General features: G+C 41.8%; 3 protein-coding genes across 6 annotated transcripts in view; 1 reads left to right on the forward strand and 2 right to left on the reverse strand.

Moving 5' to 3' along the window:
- Positions 1-17,177, reverse strand: part of abcf3 (ATP-binding cassette, sub-family F (GCN20), member 3) — a 50,205-nt gene extending 33,028 nt beyond the window's left edge. The window contains exons 1-3 of the mRNA XM_079678552.1: positions 17,027-17,177; positions 16,175-16,322; positions 235-311 (exon numbers count right to left, since the gene is read on the reverse strand). Of these exons, the coding sequence (XP_079534678.1) occupies positions 235-311; positions 16,175-16,322; positions 17,027-17,135 (334 nt within the window). The 5' untranslated portion in view covers positions 17,136-17,177. The remainder of the gene's footprint in view (positions 1-234; positions 312-16,174; positions 16,323-17,026) is intronic.
- Positions 1-26,194, reverse strand: part of LOC307037576 (dual specificity protein phosphatase 14) — a 91,060-nt gene that overhangs the window by 51,007 nt on the left and 13,859 nt on the right. The window lies entirely within an intron of this gene.
- lrch3 (leucine-rich repeats and calponin homology (CH) domain containing 3) overlaps positions 18,719-26,194 on the forward strand; it is a 26,566-nt gene continuing 19,090 nt past the window's right edge. For 2 of the 4 annotated variants that reach the window (XM_079678554.1, XM_079678555.1), the window contains exons 1-4: positions 18,721-19,065; positions 23,796-23,940; positions 24,369-24,495; positions 25,400-25,505. In XM_079678554.1, coding sequence (XP_079534680.1) covers positions 18,780-19,065; positions 23,796-23,940; positions 24,369-24,495; positions 25,400-25,505 — 664 coding nt within the window. In that variant the 5' untranslated portion in view covers positions 18,721-18,779. Of the gene's footprint in view, positions 19,066-23,795; positions 23,941-24,368; positions 24,496-25,399; positions 25,506-26,194 lie in introns of all 4 variants that reach the window. The other 2 variants (XM_079678557.1, XM_079678556.1) reach the window with 2 other exon arrangements.

The following is a 26,194-nucleotide window of genomic DNA, read 5'->3' on the forward strand; positions in this document are numbered from 1 at the left end:
GAGACAGGGTTAACATCAAACACCGTGAGACAGGGTTAACATCAAACACCGTGAGACAGGGTTAACATCAAACACCGTGAGACAGGGTTAACATCAAACACCGTGAGACAGGGTTAACATCAAACACCGTGAGACAGGGTTAACATCAAACACCGTGAGACAGGGTTAACATCAAACACCGTGAGACAGGGTTAACATCAAAAACTGAGTTTAGAATAGTAATTGTTTTCTTACCGCTGTCTGCAGAGATTTGAGAGAGCTGAACGGGAGCGTCCAGCAGAACCTGCCTGTGATTCCCATGATGGTTATTCCTGATGAACACAACACGCATTACAGCCAGGAAGACAACTCCACACACAAAATTCACTTTGTTCCCGAATGGAACGCATGTTGTTCCTGAATGAAACGCATGTTGTTCCTGAAGGAAACACATGTTGTTCCTGAATGAAACGCATGTTGTTCCTGAAGGAAACGTATGTTGTTCCTGAATGAAACGCATGTTGTTCCTGAATGAAACGCATGTTGTTCCTGAATGAAACACATGTTGTTCCTAATGAAACACATGTTGTTCCTGAATGAAACGCATGTTGTTCCTGAAGGAAACGCATGTTGTTCCTGAAGGAAACGTATGTTGTTCCTGAAGGAAACACATGTTGTTCCTGAATGAAACGCATGTTGTTCCTGAATGAAACGCATGTTGTTCCTGAAGGAAACACATGTTCTTCCTAATGAAACGCATGTTGTTCCTGAAGGAAACGCATGTTGTTCCTAATGAAACGCATGTTGTTCCTGAAGGAAACACATGTTCTTCCTAATGAAACGCATGTTGTTCCTGAAGGAAACGCATGTTGTTCCTGAAGGAAACGCATGTTGTTCCTGAAGGAAACACATGTTGTTCCTGAATGAAACGCATGTTGTTCCTGAATGAAACGCATGTTGTTCCTAATGAAACGCATGTTGTTCCTGAATGAAACGCATGTTGTTCCTAATGAAACGCATGTTGTTCCTGAATGAAACGCATGTTGTTCCTGAATGAAACGAATGTTGTTCCTGAATGAAACACATGTTGTTCCTGAATGAAACACATGTTGTTCCTGAATGAAACACATGTTGTTCCTGAATGAAACGCATGTTGTTCCTGAATGAAACGCATGTTGTTCCTGAATGAAACGAATGTTGTTCCTGAATGAAACACATGTTGTTCCTGAATGAAACGCATGTTGTTCCTAATGAAACGCATGTTGTTCCTAATGAAACGCATGTTGTTCCTGAAGGAAACGCATGTTGTTCCTGAAGGAAACACATGTTGTTCCTAATGAAACGCATGTTGTTCCTGAATGAAACGCATGTTGTTCCTGAATGAAACGAATGTTGTTCCTGAATGAAACACATGTTGTTCCTGAATGAAACACATGTTGTTCCTGAAGGAAACACATGTTGTTCCTAATGAAACGCATGTTGTTCCTGAATGAAACGCATGTTGTTCCTGAATGAAACGAATGTTGTTCCTGAATGAAACACATGTTGTTCCTGAATGAAACACATGTTGTTCCTGAATGAAACACATGTTGTTCCTGAAGGAAACACATGTTGTTCCTGAATGAAACACATGTTGTTCCTGAATGAAACGCATGTTGTTCCTAATGAAACGCATGTTGTTCCTGAATGAAACGCATGTTGTTCCTAATGAAACGCATGTTGTTCCTGAAGGAAACGCATGTTGTTCCTGAAGGAAACGCATGTTGTTCCTGAAGGAAACGCATGTTGTTCCTGAATGAAACGCATGTTGTTCCTAATGAAACGCATGTTGTTCCTGAATGAAACGCATGTTGTTCCTAATGAAACGCATGTTGTTCCTGAATGAAACGCATGTTGTTCCTGAATGAAACGCATGTTGTTCCTGAATGAAACGCATGTTGTTCCTAATGAAACGCATGTTGTTCCTGAATGAAACGCATGTTGTTCCTGAATGAAACGCATGTTGTTCCTAATGAAACGCATGTTGTTCCTGAATGAAACGCATGTTGTTCCTGAATGAAACGCATGTTGTTCCTGAAGGAAACGCATGTTGTTCCTGAAGGAAACGCATGTTGTTCCTGAATGAAACGCATGTTGTTCCTAATGAAACACATGTTGCTCCTGAATGAAACGCATGTTGTTCCTGAATGAAACGCATGTTGTTCCTGAATGAAACGCATGTTGTTCCTGAATGAAACGCATGTTGTTCCTGAAGGAAACGCATGTTGTTCCTGAATGAAACACATGTTGTTCCTGAATGAAACGCATGTTGTTCCTGAAGGAAACGCATGTTGTTCCTAATGAAACGCATGTTGTTCCTAATGAAACGCATGTTGTTCCTAATGAAACGCATGTGGTTCCTGAATGAAACGCATGTTGTTCCTAATGAAACGCATGTTGTTCCTGAATGAAACGCATGTTGTTCCTGAATGAAACACATGTTGTTCCTGAATGAAACACATGTTGTTCCTAATGAAACGCATGTTGTTCCTGAATGAAACGCAAGTTGTTCCTGAAGGAAACGCATGTTGTTCCTGAAGGAAACACATGTTGTTCCTGAATGAAACACATGTTGTTCCTGAATGAAACGCATGTTGTTCCTGAAGGAAACGCATGTTGTTCCCGAATGAAACGCATGTGGTTCCTGATGAAACGCATGTTGTTCCTGAATGAAACGCATGTTGTTCCTAAAGGAAACGCATGTTGTTCCTGATGAAACGCATGTTGTTCCTGAATGAAACGCATGTTGTTCCTGAAGGAAACGCATGTTGTTCCTAATGAAACGCATGTTGTTCCTGAATGAAACGCATGTTGTTCCTGAATGAAACGCATGTTGTTCCTAATGAAACGCATGTTGTTCCTGAATGAAACGAATGTTGTTCCTAATGAAACGCATGTTGTTCCTGAAGGAAACGCATGTTGTTCCTGAATGAAACGCATGTTGTTCCTGAATGAAACGCATGTTGTTCCTGAAGGAAACGCATGTTGTTCCCGAATGAAACGCATGTTGTTCCCGAAGGAAACGCATGTTGTTCCTGAAGGAAACACATGTTGTTCCCGAAGGAAACGCATGTTGTTCCCGAATGAAACGCATGTTGTTCCCGAATGAAACGCATGTTGTTCCCGAATGAAACGCATGTTGTTCCCGAATGAAACGCATGTTGTTCCCGAATGAAACGCATGTTGTTCCCGAATGAAACGCATGTTGTTCCCGAATGAAACGCATGTTGTTCCCGAATGAAACGCATGTTGTTCCCGAAATGAAACGCATGTTGTTCCCGAATGAAACGCATGTTATTCCCGAATGAAACGCATGTTGTTCCTGATGAAACGCATGTTGTTCCTGAATGAAACGCATGTTGTTCCTAATTAAACGCATGTTGTTCCTGATGAAACGCATGTTGTTCCTGAATGAAACACATGTTGTTCCTAATGAAACGCATGTTGTTCCTAATGAAACGCATGTTGTTCCTGAAGGAAACGCATGTTGTTCCTGATGAAACGCATGTTGTTCCCGAATGAAACGCATGTTGTTCCTGAATGAAATGCATGTTGTTCCTGATGAAACGCATGTTGTTCCTAATGAAACGCATGTTGTTCCTGATGAAACGCATGTTGTTCCTAATGAAACGCATGTTGTTCCTGAAGGAAACGCATGTTGTTCCTGATGAAACGCATGTTGTTCCCGAATGAAACGCATGTTGTTCCCGATGAAACGCATGTTGTTCCTGAATGAAACGCATGTTGTTCCTGAATGAAACGCATGTTGTTCCTGATGAAACGCATGTTGTTCCTAATTAAACACATGTTGTTCCTGAATGAAACGCATGTTGTTCCTGAAGGAAACGCATGTTGTTCCTGAATGAAACGCATGTTGTTCCTGAATGAAACGCATGTTGTTCCTGAAGGAAACGCATGTTGTTCCTGAATGAAACGCATGTTGTTCCTTAAGGAAACGCATGTTGTTCCTAATGAAACGCATGTTGTTCCTGATGAAACGCATGTTGTTCCTAATGAAATGCATGTTGTTCCTGATGAAACACATGTTGTTCCTAATGAAATGCATGTTGTTCCTGATGAAACGCATGTTGTTCCTAATGAAACGCATGTTGTTCCTAATGAAACGCATGTTGTTCCTAATGAAATGCATGTTGTTCCTGATGAAACGCATGTTGTTCCTAATGAAACGCATGTTGTTCCTGATGAAACACATGTTGTTCCTGATGAAACGCATGTTGTTCCTGATGAAACGCATGTTGTTCCTAATGAAACGCATGTTGTTCCTAATGAAACGCATGTTGTTCCTAAGGAAACGCATGTTGTTCCTGAATGAAACGCATGTTGTTCCTAATGAAACGCATGTTGTTCCTTAATGAAACGCATGTTGTTCCTAATGAAACGCATGTTGTTCCTTAAGGAAACGCATGTTGTTCCTAATGAAACGCATGTTGTTCCTGATGAAACGCATGTTGTTCCTAATGAAACACATGTTGTTCCTAATGAAACGCATGTTGTTCCTGATGAAACGCATGTTGTTCCTAATGAAACGCATGTTGTTCCTGATGAAACGCATGTTGTTCCTAATGAAACGCATGTTGTTCCTGAAGGAAACGCATGTTGTTCCTGATGAAACACATGTTGTTCCTAATGAAACGCATGTTGTTCCTGATGAAACACATGTTGTTCCTGATGAAACGCATGTTGTTCCTGATGAAACGCATGTTGTTCCTAATGAAACGCATGTTGTTCCTAATGAAACGCATGTTGTTCCTAAGGAAACGCATGTTGTTCCTGAATGAAACGCATGTTGTTCCTAATGAAACGCATGTTGTTCCTTAATGAAACGCATGTTGTTCCTAATGAAACGCATGTTGTTCCTTAAGGAAACGCATGTTGTTCCTAATGAAACGCATGTTGTTCCTGATGAAACGCATGTTGTTCCTAATGAAACACATGTTGTTCCTAATGAAACGCATGTTGTTCCTGATGAAACGCATGTTGTTCCTAATGAAACGCATGTTGTTCCTGAAGGAAACGCATGTTGTTCCTGATGAAACACATGTTGTTCCTAATGAAACGCATGTTGTTCCTGAATGAAACGCATGTTGTTCCTAATGAAACACATGTTGTTCCTGAATGAAACGCATGTTGTTCCTAATGAAACGCATGTTGTTCCTAATGAAACGCATGTTGTTCCTAATGAAACACATGTTGTTCCTGATGAAACGCATGTTGTTCCTAATGAAACACATGTTGTTCCTAATGAAACGCATGTTGTTCCTAATGAAACGCATGTTGTTCCTAATGAAACACATGTTGTTCCTAATGAAACGCATGTTGTTCCTGATGAAACGCATGTTGTTCCTAATGAAACGCATGTTGTTCCTGAAGGAAACGCATGTTGTTCCTGATGAAACACATGTTGTTCCTAATGAAACGCATGTTGTTCCTGAATGAAACGCATGTTGTTCCTAATGAAACACATGTTGTTCCTGAATGAAACGCATGTTGTTCCTAATGAAACGCATGTTGTTCCTAATGAAACGCATGTTGTTCCAAATGAAACACATGTTGTTCCTGAATGAAACGCATGTTGTTCCTAATGAAACACATGTTGTTCCTAATGAAACGCATGTTGTTCCTGAATGAAACACATGTTGTTCCTAATGAAACGCATGTTGTTCCTGAAGGAAACGCATGTTGTTCCTGAATGAAACGCATGTTGTTCCTAATGAAACGCATGTTGTTCCTAATGAAACGCATGTTGTTCTCGAATGAAACGCATGTTGTTCCCGAATGAAACGCATGCTGTTCCCGAATGAAACGCATGTTGTTCCTAATGAAACGCATGTTGTTCCTGAATGAAACGCATGTTGTTCCTAATGAAACGCATGTTGTTCCTGAATGAAACGCATGTTGTTCCTGAATGAAACGCATGTTGTTCCTAATGAAACGCATGTTGTTCCTAATGAAACGCATGTTGTTCTCGAATGAAACGCATGTTGTTCCCGAATGAAACGCATGCTGTTCCCGAATGAAACGCATGTTGTTCCCGAATGAAACGCATGTTGTTCCTGAATGAAACGCATGTTGTTCCTGAAGGAAACGCATGTTGTTCCTGAAGGAAACGCATGTTGTTCCCGAATGAAACGCATGTTGTTCCCGAAGGAAACGCATGTTGTTCCCGAATGAAACGCATGTTGTTCCCGAATGAAACGCATGTTGTTCCTAATGAAACACATGTTGTTCCTGAAGGAAACGCATGTTGTTCCTGAAGGAAACGCATGTTGTTCCTGAATGAAACGCATGTTGTTCCTAAGGAAACGCATGTTGTTCCTGAATGAAACGCATGTTGTTCCTAAGGAAACGCATGTTGTTCCCGAATGAAACGCATGTTGTTCCCGAATGAAACGCATGTTGTTCCCGAATGAAACGCATGTTGTTCCCGAAGGAAACGCATGTTGTTCCCGAATGAAACGCATGTTGTTCCCGAATGAAACGCATGTTGTTCCCGAATGAAACGCATGTTGTTCCCGAATGAAACGCATGTTGTTCCCGAATGAAACGCATGTTGTTCCCGAATGAAACGCATGTTGTTCCCGAATGAAACGCATGTTGTTCCCGAATGAAACGCATGTTGTTCCCGAATGAAACGCATGTTGTTCCCGAATGAAACGCATGTTGTTCCCGAATGAAACGCATGTTGTTCCCGAATGAAACGCATGTTGTTCCCGAATGAAACGCATGTTGTTCCCGAATGAAACGCATGTTGTTCCTGAATGAAACGCATGTTGTTCCTAATGAAACGCATGTTGTTCCTGAATGAAACGCATGTTGTTCCTGAATGAAACGCATGTTGTTCCTGAATGAAACGCATGTTGTTCCTAATGAAACACATGTGGTTCCTAATGAAACACATGTTGTTCCAAATGAAACACATGTTGTTCCTAATGAAACACATGTTGTTCCTGAAGGAAACGCATGTTGTTCCTGATGAAACGCATGTTGTTCCTGAATGAAACGCATGTTGTTCCTGAAGGAAACGCATGTTGTTCCTGAAGGAAACGCATGTTGTTCCAAATGAAACGCATGTTGTTCCAAATGAAACACATGTTGTTCCAAATGAAACACATGTTGTTCCTAATGAAACACATGTTGTTCCTAATTAAACGCATGTTGTTCCTGAAGGAAACGCATGTTGTTCCTGAATGAAACGCATGTTGTTCCCTAATGAAACGCATGTTGTTCCCGAATGAAACGCATGTTGTTCCCGAATGAAACGCATGTTGTTCCCGAATGAAACACATGTTGTTCCTGAATGAAACGCATGTTGTTCCTGAATGAAACGCATGTTGTTCCTGAAGGAAACGCATGTTGTTCCTGAATGAAACGCATGTTGTTCCTGAATGAAACGCATGTTGTTCCTGAAGGAAACGCATGTTGTTCCTGATGAAACGCATGTTGTTCCTGATGAAACGCATGTTGTTCCTGAATGAAACACATGTTGTTCCTGAATGAAACACATGTTGTTCCTAATGAAACACATGTTGTTCCTAATGAAACACATGTTGTTCCTGAATGAAACACATGTTGTTCCTAATGAAACACATGTTGTTCCTAATGAAACGCATGTTGTTCCTGAAGGAAACGCATGTTGTTCCTGAAGGAAACGCATGTTGTTCCTGAATGAAACACATGTTGTTCCTAATGAAACACATGTTGTTCCTAATGAAACACATGTTGTTCCTGAATGAAACGCATGTTGTTCCTGAAGGAAACGCATGTTGTTCCAAATGAAACGCATGTTGTTCCAAATGAAACACATGTTGTTCCAAATGAAACACATGTTGTTCCTAATGAAACACATGTTGTTCCTAATTAAACGCATGTTGTTCCTGAAGGAAACGCATGTTGTTCCTGAATGAAACGCATGTTGTTCCCGATGAAACGCATGTTGTTCCTGAATGAAACGCATGTTGTTCCTGAATGAAACGCATGTTGTTCCTGATGAAACGCATGTTGTTCCTAATTAAACGCATGTTGTTCCTGAATGAAACGCATGTTGTTCCTGAAGGAAACGCATGTTGTTCCTGAATGAAACGCATGTTGTTCCTGAATGAAACGCATGTTGTTCCTGAAGGAAACGCATGTTGTTCCTTAAGGAAACGCATGTTGTTCCTAATGAAACGCATGTTGTTCCTGATGAAACGCATGTTGTTCCTAATGAAATGCATGTTGTTCCTGATGAAACACATGTTGTTCCTAATGAAATGCATGTTGTTCCTGATGAAACGCATGTTGTTCCTAATGAAACGCATGTTGTTCCTAATGAAACGCATGTTGTTCCTAATGAAATGCATGTTGTTCCTGATGAAACGCATGTTGTTCCTAATGAAACGCATGTTGTTCCTGATGAAACACATGTTGTTCCTGATGAAACGCATGTTGTTCCTGATGAAACGCATGTTGTTCCTAATGAAACGCATGTTGTTCCTAATGAAACGCATGTTGTTCCTAAGGAAACGCATGTTGTTCCTGAATGAAACGCATGTTGTTCCTAATGAAACGCATGTTGTTCCTTAATGAAACGCATGTTGTTCCTAATGAAACGCATGTTGTTCCTTAAGGAAACGCATGTTGTTCCTAATGAAACGCATGTTGTTCCTGATGAAACGCATGTTGTTCCTAATGAAACACATGTTGTTCCTAATGAAACGCATGTTGTTCCTGATGAAACGCATGTTGTTCCTAATGAAACGCATGTTGTTCCTGATGAAACGCATGTTGTTCCTGATGAAACGCATGTTGTTCCTGATGAAACGCATGTTGTTCCTGAAGGAAACACATGTTGTTCCTGATGAAACACATGTTGTTCCTAATGAAACGCATGTTGTTCCTGAATGAAACGCATGTTGTTCCTGAATGAAACGCATGTTGTTCCTGAATGAAACGCATGTTGTTCCTAATGAAACGCATGTTGTTCCTAATGAAACGCATGTTGTTCCTAATGAAACACATGTTGTTCCTGAATGAAACGCATGTTGTTCCTAATGAAACACATGTTGTTCCTAATGAAACGCATGTTGTTCCTGAATGAAACACATGTTGTTCCTAATGAAACGCATGTTGTTCCTGAAGGAAACGCATGTTGTTCCTGAATGAAACGCATGTTGTTCCTAATGAAACGCATGTTGTTCCTAATGAAACGCATGTTGTTCTCGAATGAAACGCATGTTGTTCCCGAATGAAACGCATGCTGTTCCCGAATGAAACGCATGTTGTTCCTAATGAAACGCATGTTGTTCCTGAATGAAACGCATGTTGTTCCTAATGAAACGCATGTTGTTCCTGAATGAAACGCATGTTGTTCCTGAATGAAACGCATGTTGTTCCTAATGAAACGCATGTTGTTCCTAATGAAACGCATGTTGTTCTCGAATGAAACGCATGTTGTTCCCGAATGAAACGCATGTTGTTCCCGAATGAAACGCATGCTGTTCCCGAATGAAACGCATGTTGTTCCCGAATGAAACGCATGTTGTTCCTGAATGAAACGCATGTTGTTCCTGAAGGAAACGCATGTTGTTCCTGAAGGAAACGCATGTTGTTCCCGAATGAAACGCATGTTGTTCCCGAAGGAAACGCATGTTGTTCCCGAATGAAACGCATGTTGTTCCCGAATGAAACGCATGTTGTTCCTAATGAAACACATGTTGTTCCTGAAGGAAACGCATGTTGTTCCTGAAGGAAACGCATGTTGTTCCTGAATGAAACGCATGTTGTTCCTAAGGAAACGCATGTTGTTCCTGAATGAAACGCATGTTGTTCCTAAGGAAACGCATGTTGTTCCCGAATGAAACGCATGTTGTTCCCGAATGAAACGCATGTTGTTCCCGAATGAAACGCATGTTGTTCCCGAAGGAAACGCATGTTGTTCCCGAATGAAACGCATGTTGTTCCCGAATGAAACGCATGTTGTTCCCGAATGAAACGCATGTTGTTCCCGAATGAAACGCATGTTGTTCCCGAATGAAACGCATGTTGTTCCCGAATGAAACGCATGTTGTTCCCGAATGAAACGCATGTTGTTCCCGAATGAAACGCATGTTGTTCCTGAATGAAACGCATGTTGTTCCTGAATGAAACGCATGTTGTTCCTAATGAAACACATGTGGTTCCTAATGAAACACATGTTGTTCCAAATGAAACACATGTTGTTCCTAATGAAACACATGTTGTTCCTGAAGGAAACGCATGTTGTTCCTGAAGGAAACGCATGTTGTTCCTGAAGGAAACGCATGTTGTTCCAAATGAAACGCATGTTGTTCCAAATGAAACACATGTTGTTCCAAATGAAACACATGTTGTTCCTAATGAAACACATGTTGTTCCTAATTAAACGCATGTTGTTCCTGAATGAAACGCATGTTGTTCCTGATGAAACGCATGTTGTTCCTGAATGAAACGCATGTTGTTCCTGAAGGAAACGCATGTTGTTCCTGAAGGAAACGCATGTTGTTCCAAATGAAACGCATGTTGTTCCAAATGAAACACATGTTGTTCCAAATGAAACACATGTTGTTCCTAATGAAACACATGTTGTTCCTAATTAAACGCATGTTGTTCCTGAATGAAACGCATGTTGTTCCCGAATGAAACGCATGTTGTTCCCGAATGAAACGCATGTTGTTCCTGAATGAAACACATGTTGTTCCTGAATGAAACGCATGTTGTTCCTGAATGAAACGCATGTTGTTCCTGAAGGAAACGCATGTTGTTCCTGAATGAAACGCATGTTGTTCCTGAATGAAACGCATGTTGTTCCTGAAGGAAACGCATGTTGTTCCTGATGAAACGCATGTTGTTCCTGATGAAACGCATGTTGTTCCTGAATGAAACACATGTTGTTCCTGAATGAAACACATGTTGTTCCTAATGAAACACATGTTGTTCCTAATGAAACACATGTTGTTCCTGAATGAAACACATGTTGTTCCTAATGAAACACATGTTGTTCCTAATGAAACGCATGTTGTTCCTGAAGGAAACGCATGTTGTTCCTGAAGGAAACGCATGTTGTTCCTGAATGAAACACATGTTGTTCCTAATGAAACACATGTTGTTCCTAATGAAACACATGTTGTTCCTGAATGAAACGCATGTTGTTCCTGAAGGAAACGCATGTTGTTCCAAATGAAACGCATGTTGTTCCAAATGAAACACATGTTGTTCCAAATGAAACACATGTTGTTCCTAATGAAACACATGTTGTTCCTAATTAAACGCATGTTGTTCCTGAAGGAAACGCATGTTGTTCCTGAATGAAACGCATGTTGTTCCCTAATGAAACGCATGTTGTTCCCGAATGAAACGCATGTTGTTCCCGAATGAAACGCATGTTGTTCCTGAATGAAACACATGTTGTTCCTGAATGAAACGCATGTTGTTCCTGAATGAAACGCATGTTGTTCCTGAAGGAAACGCATGTTGTTCCTGAATGAAACGCATGTTGTTCCTGAATGAAACGCATGTTGTTCCTGAAGGAAACGCATGTTGTTCCTGATGAAACGCATGTTGTTCCTGATGAAACGCATGTTGTTCCTGAATGAAACACATGTTGTTCCTGAATGAAACACATGTTGTTCCTAATGAAACACATGTTGTTCCTAATGAAACACATGTTGTTCCTGAATGAAACACATGTTCCTAATGAAACACATGTTGTTCCTGAATGAAACACATGTTGTTCCTAATGAAACACATGTTGTTCCTAATGAAACGCATGTTGTTCCTGAATGAAACGCATGTTGTTCCTGAAGGAAACGCATGTTGTTCCTGAAGGAAACGCATGTTGTTCCTGAAGGAAACGCATGTTGTTCCTGAAGGAAACGCATGTTGTTCCTGAATGAAACGCATGTTGTTCCTGATGAAACGCATGTTGTTCCTGAAGGAAACGCATGTTGTTCCTGAAGGAAACGCATGTTGTTCCTGAAGGAAACGCATGTTGTTCCTGAATGAAACGCATGTTGTTCCTGATGAAACGCATGTTGTTCCTGATGAAACGCATGTTGTTCCTGATGAAACGCATGTTGTTCCTAATGAAACGCATGTTGTTCCTGATGAAACGCATGTTGTTCCTGATGAAACGCATGTTGTTCCTAATGAAACGCATGTTGTTCCTGATGAAACGCATGTTGTTCCTAATGAAACGCATGTTGTTCCTGATGAAACGCATGTTGTTCCTGATGAAACGCATGTTGTTCCTAATGAAACGCATGTTGTTCCTGATGAAACGCATGTTGTTCCTGATGAAACGCATGTTGTTCCTGATGAAACGCATGTTGTTCCTGAAGGAAACGCATGTTGTTCCTGAATGAAACGCATGTTGTTCCTGAAGGAAACGCATGTTGTTCCTGAAGGAAACGCATGTTGTTCCTGATGAAACGCATGTTGTTCCTGAATGAAACGCATGTTGTTCCTGAAGGAAACACATGTTGTTCCTGAATGAAACGCATGTTGTTCCTGAATGAAACGCATGTTGTTCCTGAAGGAAACGCATGTTGTTCCTGATGAAACGCATGTTGTTCCTGATGAAACGCATGTTGTTCCTGAATGAAACACATGTTGTTCCTGAATGAAACACATGTTGTTCCTAATGAAACACATGTTGTTCCTAATGAAACACATGTTGTTCCTGAATGAAACACATGTTGTTCCTGAATGAAACACATGTTCCTAATGAAACACATGTTGTTCCTAATGAAACGCATGTTGTTCCTGAAGGAAACGCATGTTGTTCCTGAAGGAAACGCATGTTGTTCCTGAAGGAAACGCATGTTGTTCCTGAATGAAACGCATGTTGTTCCTGAAGGAAACGCATGTTGTTCCTGAAGGAAACGCATGTTGTTCCTGAAGGAAACGCATGTTGTTCCTGAATGAAACGCATGTTGTTCCTGATGAAACGCATGTTGTTCCTGATGAAACGCATGTTGTTCCTGATGAAACGCATGTTGTTCCTGATGAAACGCATGTTGTTCCTAATGAAACGCATGTTGTTCCTGATGAAACGCATGTTGTTCCTGATGAAACGCATGTTGTTCCTAATGAAACGCATGTTGTTCCTGATGAAACGCATGTTGTTCCTAATGAAACGCATGTTGTTCCTGATGAAACGCATGTTGTTCCTGATGAAACGCATGTTGTTCCTAATGAAACGCATGTTGTTCCTGATGAAACGCATGTTGTTCCTGATGAAACGCATGTTGTTCCTGATGAAACGCATGTTGTTCCTGAAGGAAACGCATGTTGTTCCTGAATGAAACGCATGTTGTTCCTGAAGGAAACGCATGTTGTTCCTGAAGGAAACGCATGTTGTTCCTGATGAAACGCATGTTGTTCCTGAATGAAACGCATGTTGTTCCTGAAGGAAACACATGTTGTTCCTGAATGAAACGCATGTTGTTCCTGAAGGAAACGCATGTTGTTCCTGAAGGAAACGCATGTTGTTCCTAATGAAACGCATGTTGTTCCTGAAGGAAACGCATGTTGTTCCTGATGAAACGCATGATGTTCCTGAATGAAACGCATGTTGTTCCCGAATGAAACGCATGTTGTTCCTGAAGGAAACACATGTTGTTCCTGAATGAAACGCATGTTGTTCCTGAAGGAAACGCATGTTGTTCCTAATGAAACGCATGTTGTTCCTGAATGAAACGCATGTTGTTCCTGAAGGAAACGCATGTTGTTCCTGAATGAAACGCATGTTGTTCCTAATGAAACGCATGTTGTTCCTGAATGAAACGCATGTTGTTCCTGAAGGAAACGCATGTTGTTCCTCATGAAACGCATGTTGTTCCTAATGAAACGCATGTTGTTCCCGAATGAAACGCATGTTGTTCCTAATGAAACGCATGTTGTTCCTGAATGAAACGCATGTTGTTCCTGAATGAAACGCATGTTGTTCCTGAATGAAACGCATGTTGTTCCTAATGAAACACATGTGGTTCCTGAATGAAACGCATGTTGTTCCTGAATGAAACGCATGTTGTTCCTGAATGAAACACATGTTGTTCCTGAATGAAACGCATGTTGTTCCAAATGAAACACATGTTGTTCCTGAATGAAACGCATGTTGTTCCTAATGAAACGCATGTTGTTCCTAATGAAACACATGTGGTTCCTGAATGAAACGCATGTTGTTCCTGAATGAAACGCATGTGGTTCCTGAATGAAACGCATGTTGTTCCTGAATGAAACGCATGTTGTTCCTGAAGGAAACACATGTTGTTCCTAATGAAACGCATGTTGTTCCTAATGAAACACATGTTGTTCCTGAATGAAACGCATGTTGTTCCTGAATGAAACGCATGTGGTTCCTGAATGAAACGCATGTTGTTCCTAATGAAACACATGTTGTTCCTAATGAAACGCATGTTGTTCCTGAATGAAACGCATGTGGTTCCTGAATGAAACGCATGTTGTTCCTAATGAAACGCATGTGGTTCCTGAATGAAACGCATGTTGTTCCTAATGAAACGCATGTGGTTCCTGAATGAAACGCATGTTGTTCCTGAATGAAACGCATGTTGTTCCTGAATGAAACGCATGTTGTTCCCGAATGAAACGCATGTTGTTCCTAATGAAACGCATGTTGTTCCTGAATGAAACGCATGTTGTTCCTGAATGAAACGCATGTTGTTCCTGAATGAAACGCATGTTGTTCCTGAATGAAACGCATGTTGTTCCTGAAGGAAACGCATGTTGTTCCTGAATGAAACGCATGTTGTTCCTAATGAAACACATGTTGTTCCTGAATGAAACGCATGTTGTTCCTGAATGAAACGCATGTGGTTCCTGAATGAAACGCATGTTGTTCCTAATGAAACACATGTTGTTCCTAATGAAACGCATGTTGTTCCTGAATGAAACGCATGTGGTTCCTGAATGAAACGCATGTTGTTCCTAATGAAACGCATGTGGTTCCTGAATGAAACGCATGTTGTTCCTAATGAAACGCATGTGGTTCCTGAATGAAACGCATGTTGTTCCTGAATGAAACGCATGTTGTTCCTGAATGAAACGCATGTTGTTCCCGAATGAAACGCATGTTGTTCCTAATGAAACGCATGTTGTTCCTGAATGAAACGCATGTTGTTCCTGAATGAAACGCATGTTGTTCCTGAATGAAACGCATGTTGTTCCTGAATGAAACGCATGTTGTTCCTGAAGGAAACGCATGTTGTTCCTGAATGAAACGCATGTTGTTCCCGAATGAAACGCATGTTGTTCCTAATGAAACGCATGTTGTTCCTGAATGAAACGCATGTTGTTCCTGAATGAAACACATGTTGTTCCTGAATGAAACGCATGTTGTTCCTGAATGAAACGCATGTTGTTCCTGAATGAAACGCATGTTGTTCCTGAATGAAACACATGTTGTTCCTGAATGAAACGCATGTTGTTCCAAATGAAACACATGTTGTTCCTGAATGAAACGCATGTTGTTCCTGAATGAAACGCATGTTGTTCCTGAATGAAACGCATGTTGTTCCTGAATGAAACACATGTTGTTCCTGAATGAAACACATGTTGTTCCTGAATGAAACGCATGTTGTTCCTAATGAAACGCATGTTGTTCCTAATGAAACACATGTGGTTCCTGAATGAAACGCATGTTGTTCCTGAATGAAACGCATGTGGTTCCTGAATGAAACGCATGTGGTTCCTGAATGAAACGCATGTTGTTCCTAATGAAACGCATGTGGTTCCTGAATGAAACGCATGTTGTTCCTGAATGAAACGCATGTTGTTCCTGAAGGAAACGCATGTTGTTCCTGAATGAAACGCATGTTGTTCCTGAATGAAACGCATGTTGTTCCCGAATGAAACGCATGTTGTTCCTAATGAAACGCATGTTGTTCCCGAATGAAAGACATGTTGTTCCTAATGAAACGCATGTTGTTCCCGAATGAAACACATGTTGTTCCTAATGAAACGCATGTTGTTCCTGAATGAAACGCATGTTGTTCCTGAATGAAACGCATGTTGTTCCGAACACACACTATTTGATAAAGACACAGGCATTACTCCGACAGAAACAAACATTATTCCCTAAAGAAACACGTTATTCCGCGTAATATTCCTACACGCTGCTCACAGTTTGAGAGTGTTGAACATCTGGTAGCAGATCTCTTTGACGTCGTCCTCGTTTTTACTGTCGGTGCAGACTTCCTGCAGGACTCCTCCCACCGCGTCGAACACTTCCTCCCCATCCTCGAAGTCTGGCCCACAGCTCTCCAACACACCTGCAACACACAGTACACATCAAATACTACCTGGATACTGCATCAAATACTACATCAAACACTACCTGGATACTGCATCAAATACTACCTGGATACTGCATCAAATACTACCTGGATACTGCATCAAACACTACCTGGATACTGCATCAAACACTACCTGGATACTGCATCAAACACTACTGTAATCTGAGTACTTCTACTTTTACTCAAGTACAAGATCTGAGTACTTCTACTTTTACTCAAGTACAAGATCTGAGTACTTCTACTTTTACTCAAGTACAACATCTGAGTACTTCTACTTTTACTCAAGTACAACATCTGAGTACTTTTACTTTTACTCAAGTATAACATCTGAGTACTTCTATTTTTACTCAAGTACAAGTTCTGAGTACTTCTACTTTTACTCAAGTACACGATCGAGTACTTCTACTTCAACTAAAGTACCAGATCTGAGTACTTCTCACACCTTCAGTACACCGGTATAAAACCCCTCCCTCCCCCTGGTTTCAGCTCTGATTCCCGGACGGAGTCATGATCTCTAACCGGTGTCTCCACACGGTGTTAGCCTGTTAGCTCCGCCTTGCTAAGAGCAGATTAAAGGCCGGTGAATGTCTCTCCTCTGTCCCGACAAACAGCTCCTCTTTCCCGGACAAATAGCTCCTCTTCCCCCGGCTCTCAGAGACTCTTTCCCCCCGGTCCCTCACCTTTAATGTAGTCGAAGACCTCCGTGTCGATGTGAGGAAACTCGCTCCTCAGGATGTCCACGTACGTCGCCATGATACCCGGCCCCGACACTGCCGCCACACCGCGCATGCGTCAATATGCGGACTGCGCCGAGGATTCTGGGGGATGCAGTTTTCATGATGATTTCAGATGAGAATACTACACGAATCAAAACGGATAGAAAATAAATGAGTTATTATTGTTTACAGGTTTAAAATAATAATTAAATCATTAAAAAGTACAACAACAGAAAAACGTATAAATGTGTTCACCATTTAAATAAGATAATTATATTAAAATAAATTGACTTAAATTAAAATTAAATATTTTATATACAAAAACCGTTTATCCACACGTTGTGTATGTTTACAGTTCTATCTCACACAGGCTCCGCCCTCTACTGGACTATGGGTGCTACTATCTATACGTAACCCACAGGTCCTTCAGAGTAAAGGGAGGACCTGTGAGCACACACGTTGTGTCTTCAGGTCGTTCAGAGTAAAGGGAGGACCTGTGAGCACACACGTTGTGTTTTCAGGTCCTTCAGAGTAAAGGGAGGACCTGTGAACACACACGTTGTGTCTTCAGGTCGTTCAGAGTAAAGGGAGGACCTGTGAACACACACGTTGTGTCTTCAGGTCGTTCAGAGTAAAGGGAGGACCTGTGAGCACACACGTTGTGTCTTCAGGTCGTTCAGAGTAAAGGGAGGACCTGTGAGCACACACGTTGTGTCTTCAGGTCGTTCAGAGTAAAGGGAGGACCTGTGAGCACACACGTTGTGTCTTCAGGTCGTTCAGAGTAAAGGGAGGACCTGTGAACACACACCTTGTGTCTTCAGGTCGTTCAGAGTAAAGGGAGGACCTGTGAACACACACCTTGTGTCTTCAGGTCGTTCAGAGTAAAGGGAGGACCTGTAAACACACACGTTGTGTTTTCAGGTCGTTCAGAGTAAACCTGTGAGAAGATGGACTTTATGTTAGTCTTGTTTTTATTTGTATTTTTTTTTGTCTATTCACGAACATTTATGAACCAGAACCTTTATCAGTACCAGAACCGTTATCAGTACCAGAACCAGAACCAGAACCGTTATCAGTCCCACAGAGGGGGACATTTATGAACCAGAACCAGAACCGTTATCAGTCCCACAGAGGGGGAGTGTGGATGTGTTCCAGCAGACAGAGCCAGCAGCTTAATGCTAACTAGCATGCATACAAAACATATTAAAGATGAAGAAACAAAAAAAGATTATGATCGTGTTTTATTACGATATTTATTTGTGGTAAGGGGGTAACCACAAATAAATATCGTCCGCCATAAAATGGATCTCATAAAATAAAATAAAAATAATAATATTTTTTTGTTTTGTTTTGTTTTTTTCGAAGGTCTTTTCTTGCCGTTGCGGTGCGGTGTGGTGCGGTGCAGTGCGGTGTGGTGCAGTGCAGTGCGGTGTGGTGCGGACCGGTGCGGTGCGGTGTCCCCACAAATAGAACCAAATTGTGGGAAACACGGCATCATATATTTCCTATCCTAAAAACTAAGGGGCAGACAAATAAAGTAATACAATAATAAGTTAATAAATAATAAAACAATGTTATTGTTATTTATGAACTTATTATATTTTGGCGGGTGCACGCGACTCGGTGTTCCGTCAGTGACAGTGCGCGCGCCGCACTGCGCATGCGCTGCAGAGTTTAGGGTGGAGTTAGCCGTTAGCACAGAGGAGCTAACAGAGTAATGGCGGCCTCGGTGTTGCTGGGCTCAGTGGAAAACACCGGAGGAAGCAGCGGATTTCCCGGAGGAGGCTCGTCCTCCAGAGGGACCGTGGGATCGGGCTTCAGAGGGACCGTGGGGCCAGGGAACAGCACCGGGAGCCCCGGGAGCACCGCCTCCTGGAGCCGATCCCTCGACCGGGCTCTGGAGGAAGGATCCAGCACCGGGAGGCTCAACCTCAGCGGCCGGAAACTCAAGGAGTTCCCCCGGATCACCGAGAACCACGATCTCACCGACACGACTACCGCTGGTTAGTGTATCATGTATACTAATATATATATATACAATGTTTAATAATACACAATAACTAGGTATAGTAAGCTGAAGGAGTTCCCCTGGATCACCGAGAACCCGATCTCACCGACACGACTACCGCTGGGTAGTTAATATAATAATACAACAACAACAACCTGAGGGATACTACCAGAGCTGGGTGGTTATAGATATTATATATATATATATATATATAATAATACATAATAACACAACAACCACGACCTGACCGACAGTGTCAGGAACGATGAGTTATAATAACAAGCAATAGCCTACTACAGAATAATACAGTAATAATATATATAATCCAGAATAATACAGTAATAATATATATAATCCAGAATAATACAGTAATAATATATATAATCCAGAATAATACAGTAATAATATATATAATCCAGAATAATACAGTAATAATATATATAATCCAGAATAATACAGTAATAATATATATAATACAGAATAATACAGTAATAATATATATAATACAGAATAATACAGTAATAATATATATAATCCAGAATAATACAGTAATAATATATATAATCCAGAATAATACAGTAATACTATACATAATCCAGAATAATACAGTAATAATATATATAATCCAGAATAATACAGTAATAATATATATAATACAGAATAATACAGTAATAATATATATAATCCAGAATAATACAGTAATAATATATATAATCCAGAATAATACAGTAATAATATATATAATACAGAATAATACATTATGTAGACACTCATTGTGATGTGAATTGACCTGAATCATAACGAGCTAATGGACTCAATAACACAAACCATGGATTACCTGTTGTTATGAAATACAGATGTTCACCATGTGACATCCCGTCAGACAGGTGTGTGTGTTGTGTGTCATCATATGAAGTGTTTTGAGCTTTTTGTTAAGCTATAAGCACATCACATGATGATACATGAAGTGTTTGAGCTGAACTGAAGCTCTGAAGGCAGTGCTGCTCTCAGAGGGTGCGATGCTCACTCTGAATCTCACAACAGTTTGATAAAAGCCAGTCTCACTGTTAGTCTGACAAACATGGAGAAGAGTTCCCTGTCTCTCTTTATTATATCACTCAATAAAACACACACCTGTATACAGACAGTCTGTGTGATACACCTGTATACAGTCAGTCTGTGTGATACACCTGTATACAGTCTATCTGTGTGATACACCTGTATACAGACAGTCTGTGTGATACACCTGTATACAGTCTGTCTGTGTGATACACCTGTATACAGTCTATCTGTGTGATACACCTGTATACAGACAGTCTGTGTGATACACCTGTATACAGACAGTCTGTGTGATACACCTGTATACAGTCAGTCTGTGTGATACACCTGTATACAGTCTGTCTGTGTGATACACCTGTATACAGACAGTCTGTGTGATACACTTGTATACAGACAGTCTGTGTGATACACCTGTATACAGACAGTCTGTGTGATACACCTGTATACAGACAGTCTGTGTGATACACCTGTATACAGACAGTCTGTGTGATACACCTGTATACAGTCAGTCTGTGTGATACACCTGTATACAGTCAGTCTGTGTGATACACCTGAATACAGACAGTCTGTGTGATACACCTGTATACAGTCAGTCTGTGTGATACACCTGTATACAGTCTGTGTGATACACCTGTATACAGACAGTCTGTGTGATACACCTGTATACAGTCTGTGTGATACACCTGTATACAGACAGTCTGTGTGATACACCTGTATACAGTCAGTCTGTGTGATACACCTGTATACAGTCTGTGTGATACACCTGTATACAGACAGTCTGTGTGATACACCTGTATACAGTCTGTGTGATACACCTGTATACAGACAGTCTGTGTGATACACCTGTATACAGTCAGTCTGTGTGATACACCTGTATACAGACAGTCTGTGTGATACACCTGTATACAGTCTGTCTGTGTGATACACCTGTATACAGACAGTCTGTGTGATACACCTGTATACAGACAGTCTGTGTGATACACCTGTATACAGTCTGTGTGATACACCTGTATACAGACAGTCTGTGTGATACACCTGTATACAGACAGTCTGTGTGATACACCTGAATACAGACAGTCTGTGTGATACACCTGTATACAGTCTGTGTGATACACCTGTATACAGTCTGTGTGATACACCTGTATACAGACAGTCTGTGTGATACACCTGAATACAGACAGTCTGTGTGATACACCTGTATACAGTCTGTCTGTGTGATACACCTGTATACAGTCAGTCTGTGTGATACACCTGTATACAGACAGTCTGTGTGATACACCTGTATACAGACAGTCTGTGTGATACACCTGTATACAGTCTGTCTGTGTGATACACCTGTATACAGACAGTCTGTGTGATACACCTGTATACAGTCTGTCTGTGTGATACACCTGTATACAGTCAGTCTGTGTGATACACCTGTATACAGACAGTCTGTGTGATACACCTGTATACAGACAGTCTGTGTGATACACCTGTATACAGTCAGTCTGTGTGATACACCTGTATACAGTCTGTCTGTGTGATACACCTGTATACAGACAGTCTGTGTGATACACCTGTATACAGTCAGTCTGTGTGATACACCTGTATACAGTCTGTCTGTGTGATACACCTGTATACAGACAGTCTGTGTGATACACCTGTATACAGTCTGTGTGATACACCTGTATACAGTCTGTCTGTGTGATACACCTGTATACAGACAGTCTGTGTGATACACCTGTATACAGTCTGTGTGATACACCTGTATACAGTCTGTCTGTGTGATACACCTGTATACAGTCTGTTTGTGTGATACACCTGTATACAGTCTGTTTGATACACCTGTATACAGTCTGTGTGATACACCTGTATACAGTCTGTGTGATACACCTGTATACAGTCAGTCTGTGTGATACACCTGTACACAGACAGTCTGTGTGATACACCTGTATACAGTCTGTCTGTGTGATACACCTGAATACAGTCTGTGTGATACACCTGTATACAGTCTGTCTGTGTGATACACCTGTATACAGTCTGTGTGATACACCTGTATACAGTCTGTCTGTGTGATACACCTGTATACAGTCTGTGTGATACACCTGTATACAGTCTGTCTGTGTGATACACCTGTATACAGTCTGTCTGTTTGATACACCTGTATACAGTCAGTCTGTGTGATACACCTGTATACAGTCAGTCTGTGTGATACACCTGTATACAGTCTGTGTGATACACCTGTATACAGTCTGTGTGATACACCTGTACAGTCAGTCTGTGTGATACACCTGTATACAGTCTGTCTGTTTGATACACCTGTATACAGTCAGTCTGTGTGATACACCTGTATACAGTCAGTCTGTGTGATACACCTGTACAGTCAGTCTGTGTGATACACCTGTATACAGACAGTCTGTGTGATACACCTGTATACAGTCTGTGTGATACACCTGTATACAGTCAGTCTGTGTGATACACCTGTATACAGTCTGTGTGATACACCTGTATACAGACAGTCTGTGTGATACACCTGTACAGTCAGTCTGTGTGATACACCTGTATACAGTCAGTCTGTGTGATACACCTGTACAGTCAGTCTGTGTGATACACCTGTATACAGTCTGTCTGTTTGATACACCTGTATACAGTCAGTCTGTGTGATACACCTGTACAGTCAGTCTGTGTGATACACCTGTATACAGTCTGTGTGATACACCTGTATACAGACAGTCTGTGTGATACACCTGTATACAGTCTGTGTGATACACCTGTATACAGACAGTCTGTGTGATACACCTGTATACAGTCTGTGTGATACACCTGTATACAGACAGTCTGTGTGATACACCTGTATACAGTCTGTGTGATACACCTGTATACAGACAGTCTGTGTGATACACCTGTATACAGTCTGTGTGATACACCTGTATACAGTCTGTCTGTGTGATACACCTGTATACAGTCTGTCTGTGTGATACACCTGTATACAGACAGTCTGTGTGATACACCTGTATACAGTCTGTCTGTGTGATACACCTGTATACAGTCTGTGTGATACACCTGTATACAGACAGTCTGTGTGACACACCTGTATACAGACAGTCTGTGTGATACACCTGTATACAGACAGTCTGTGTGATACACCTGTATACAGTCTGTGTGATACACCTGTATACAGTCTGTCTGTGTGATACACCTGTATACAGTCTGTCTGTGTGATACACCTGTATACAGACAGTCTGTGTGACACACCTGTATACAGTCTGTGTGATACACCTGTATACAGTCTGTCTGTGTGATACACCTGTATACAGTCTGTCTGTGTGATACACCTGTATACAGACAGTCTGTGTGACACACCTGTATACAGTCTGTGTGATACACCTGTATACAGTCTGTCTGTGTGATACACCTGTATACAGACAGTCTGTGATAACGTTTAGTCGTCTCATTAATGTGTGTGTGTGTGTGTGTGTGTGTGTGTGTGTGTGTGTGTGTGTGTGTGTGTGTGTGTGTGTGTGTGTGTGTGTGTGTGTGTGTGTGTGTGTGTGTGTGTGTGTGTGTGTGTGTGTGTGTGTGTGTGTGTGTGTGTGTGTGTGTGTGTGTGTGTGTGTGTGTGTGTGTGTGTGTGTGTGTGTGTGTGTGTGTGTGTGTGTGTGTGTGTGTGTGTGTGTGTTGCAGACGTGTCCCGTAACCGCCTCTCGGAGCTTCCTCTGGAGGTGTGTCTCTTCGTGTCTCTGGAGAGTTTGAACCTGTACCAGAACTGCTTGAGGACTTTACCTGAGAGCCTGCTGAACCTGCAGAGCCTCACCTACCTGAACCTCAGGTACACACACACACACACACACACACACACACACACACACACACACACACACACACACACACACACACACACACACACACACACACACACACACACACACCTACATGAAACAAATATTCATATATATTTTTAAATATGCAAAATGTCCAAAAACAATCAGGTACGTTTGCGATGACTAATTTCAAAAATTTCTTCAATGTATTATGACAAAATGTGAAAAATAATTATTAGTCAAATGTGTGAATTTTGGTGGAAAACAGCTAAATATTATTGGTTAAATATGAGATTTTTCTTTTTTAAATGTATTCGTTAAATAAGATTTAAAAAGTGGAAAATGTGAATGAAAAAAAAAAGTGAAATGCATAAATTGATAAATAAATGAAGAATATGTGAAATGTAATTGCTGAGTAACATGTGTCCCTCTGCAGCCGGAACCAGCTGTGTGCGCTGCCCCCGGTGATCTGCAGTCTGCCTCTCAAGGTCCTGATCGCCGGGAACAACAAACTGATGGCTCTGCCCGAGGAAGTGGGCCAGCTGAGACACCTCACCGAGCTGGTGCTGATCAATATCATCATTATTACATGGCTCGTTGAATACTCGATTCTGATTGGTCAATTCAGAACACGTGACACGTTGTTAATCCAGAACAGACAGACCGCTGCTAAGGACTTATTGACCGTTGCTAAGGACGCTCACATCTGCACAAAGAAGTCCGGTCGATGTAACTGCATGCAGAAGTAACGGGGCAGAAACCCTCCTTTGTACGCAGCGGTCCAGACATAGACATCAAACGGCGACACATATTCAGTTCCTTTGGCTTTAGGGCAGGGGTATCTAGATACTTCCCAAGGTCTGACATAAAGAACTACTTTTAAAGCAAGCAGCGATGTTTTCAAATCTGTAATCAAAAAGCTCTTCAAAAACGCTATTGAAGCAGATCCTGCCTCTGCTACGTGGTTCAAACGGTAACAACGGACTTCTCTTAGCGGATGCATGTCCTTTAAATCAATAATAGCGTACTACTGTCATGTCGTTACTTTGTTGAGAACGTGGCCGTGTGATAAGCGGGATAATGTGCAGCGAGGCGGTCGTGATGTGGACGTGATCCTGATCAGCATGAAGGAGTTCTTTCCCCATACGGCGCTCACTGCACATCCTCCCTTCTTGCTCACCTGGATCAGCACCAGCTCAGACACCTCCCGGAGCGCTGGTCCATATCCATCATTCATCTGTGTGTGTGTGTGTGTGTGTGTGTGTGTGTGTGTGTGTGTGTGTGTGTGTGTGTGTGTGTGTGTGTGTGTGTGTGTGTGTGTGTGTGTGTGTGTGTGTGTGTGTGTGTGTGTGTGTGTGTGTGTGTGTGTGTGTGTGTGTGTGTGTGTGTGTGTGTGTGTGTGTGTGTGTGTGTGTGTGTGTGTGTGTGTGTGTGTGTGTGTGTGTGTGTGTGTGTGTGTGTGTGCAGGATGTGAGCTGTAATGAGATCCAGACGCTGCCCCCTCAGGTCGGTCAGCTGGAGAATCTGAGGGACCTGAACATCCGGAGGAACTACCTGATGCACCTGCCCCCAGGTACACACACACACACACACACACACACACACACACACACACACACACACACACACACACACACACACACACACACACACACACACACACACACAGGGCCGGACTGGGACAATAGTCAGGCCGGGAATGAAGCACCAGTTCCCTTTGTGCCATGTTGCTGGATGTATGAGTGGATAGCTGCCCTCTAGTTTAGAGCTGCTGCCCCAGAGTAAGCTCAGGGGCAGCAGAACCTGTCCATGTTCGGAACCTATCCATGTTTGGAACCTGTCCATGTTTGAAACTGTCCATGTTTGGAACCTGTCCATGTTTGGAACCTGTCCATGTTTGGAACCTGTCCATGTTTGGAACCTGTCCGTGTTCGGAACCTGTCCATGTTTGGAACCTGTCCATGTTTGGAACCTGTCCATGTTTGAAACCTGTCCATGTTTGGAACCTGTCCATGTTTGGAACCTGTCCATGTTTGGAACCTGTCCATGTTTGAAACTGTCCATGTTTGGAACCTGTCCATGTTTGGAACCTGTCCATGTTTGGAACCTGTCCATGTTTGGAACCTGTCCGTGTTCGGAACCTGTCCATGTTTGGAACCTGTCCATGTTTGGAACCTGTCCGTGTTCGGAACCTATCCATGTTTGGAACCTGTCCATGTTTGGAACCTTTCCATGTGACCCCAAGTCCTCCAGGGGGGGCCG

The sequence above is a fragment of the Notothenia rossii genome (genome assembly GCF_949606895.1).
Source record: "Notothenia rossii genome assembly, chromosome: 4".
Lineage (NCBI taxonomy): Eukaryota > Metazoa > Chordata > Actinopteri > Perciformes > Nototheniidae > Notothenia > Notothenia rossii.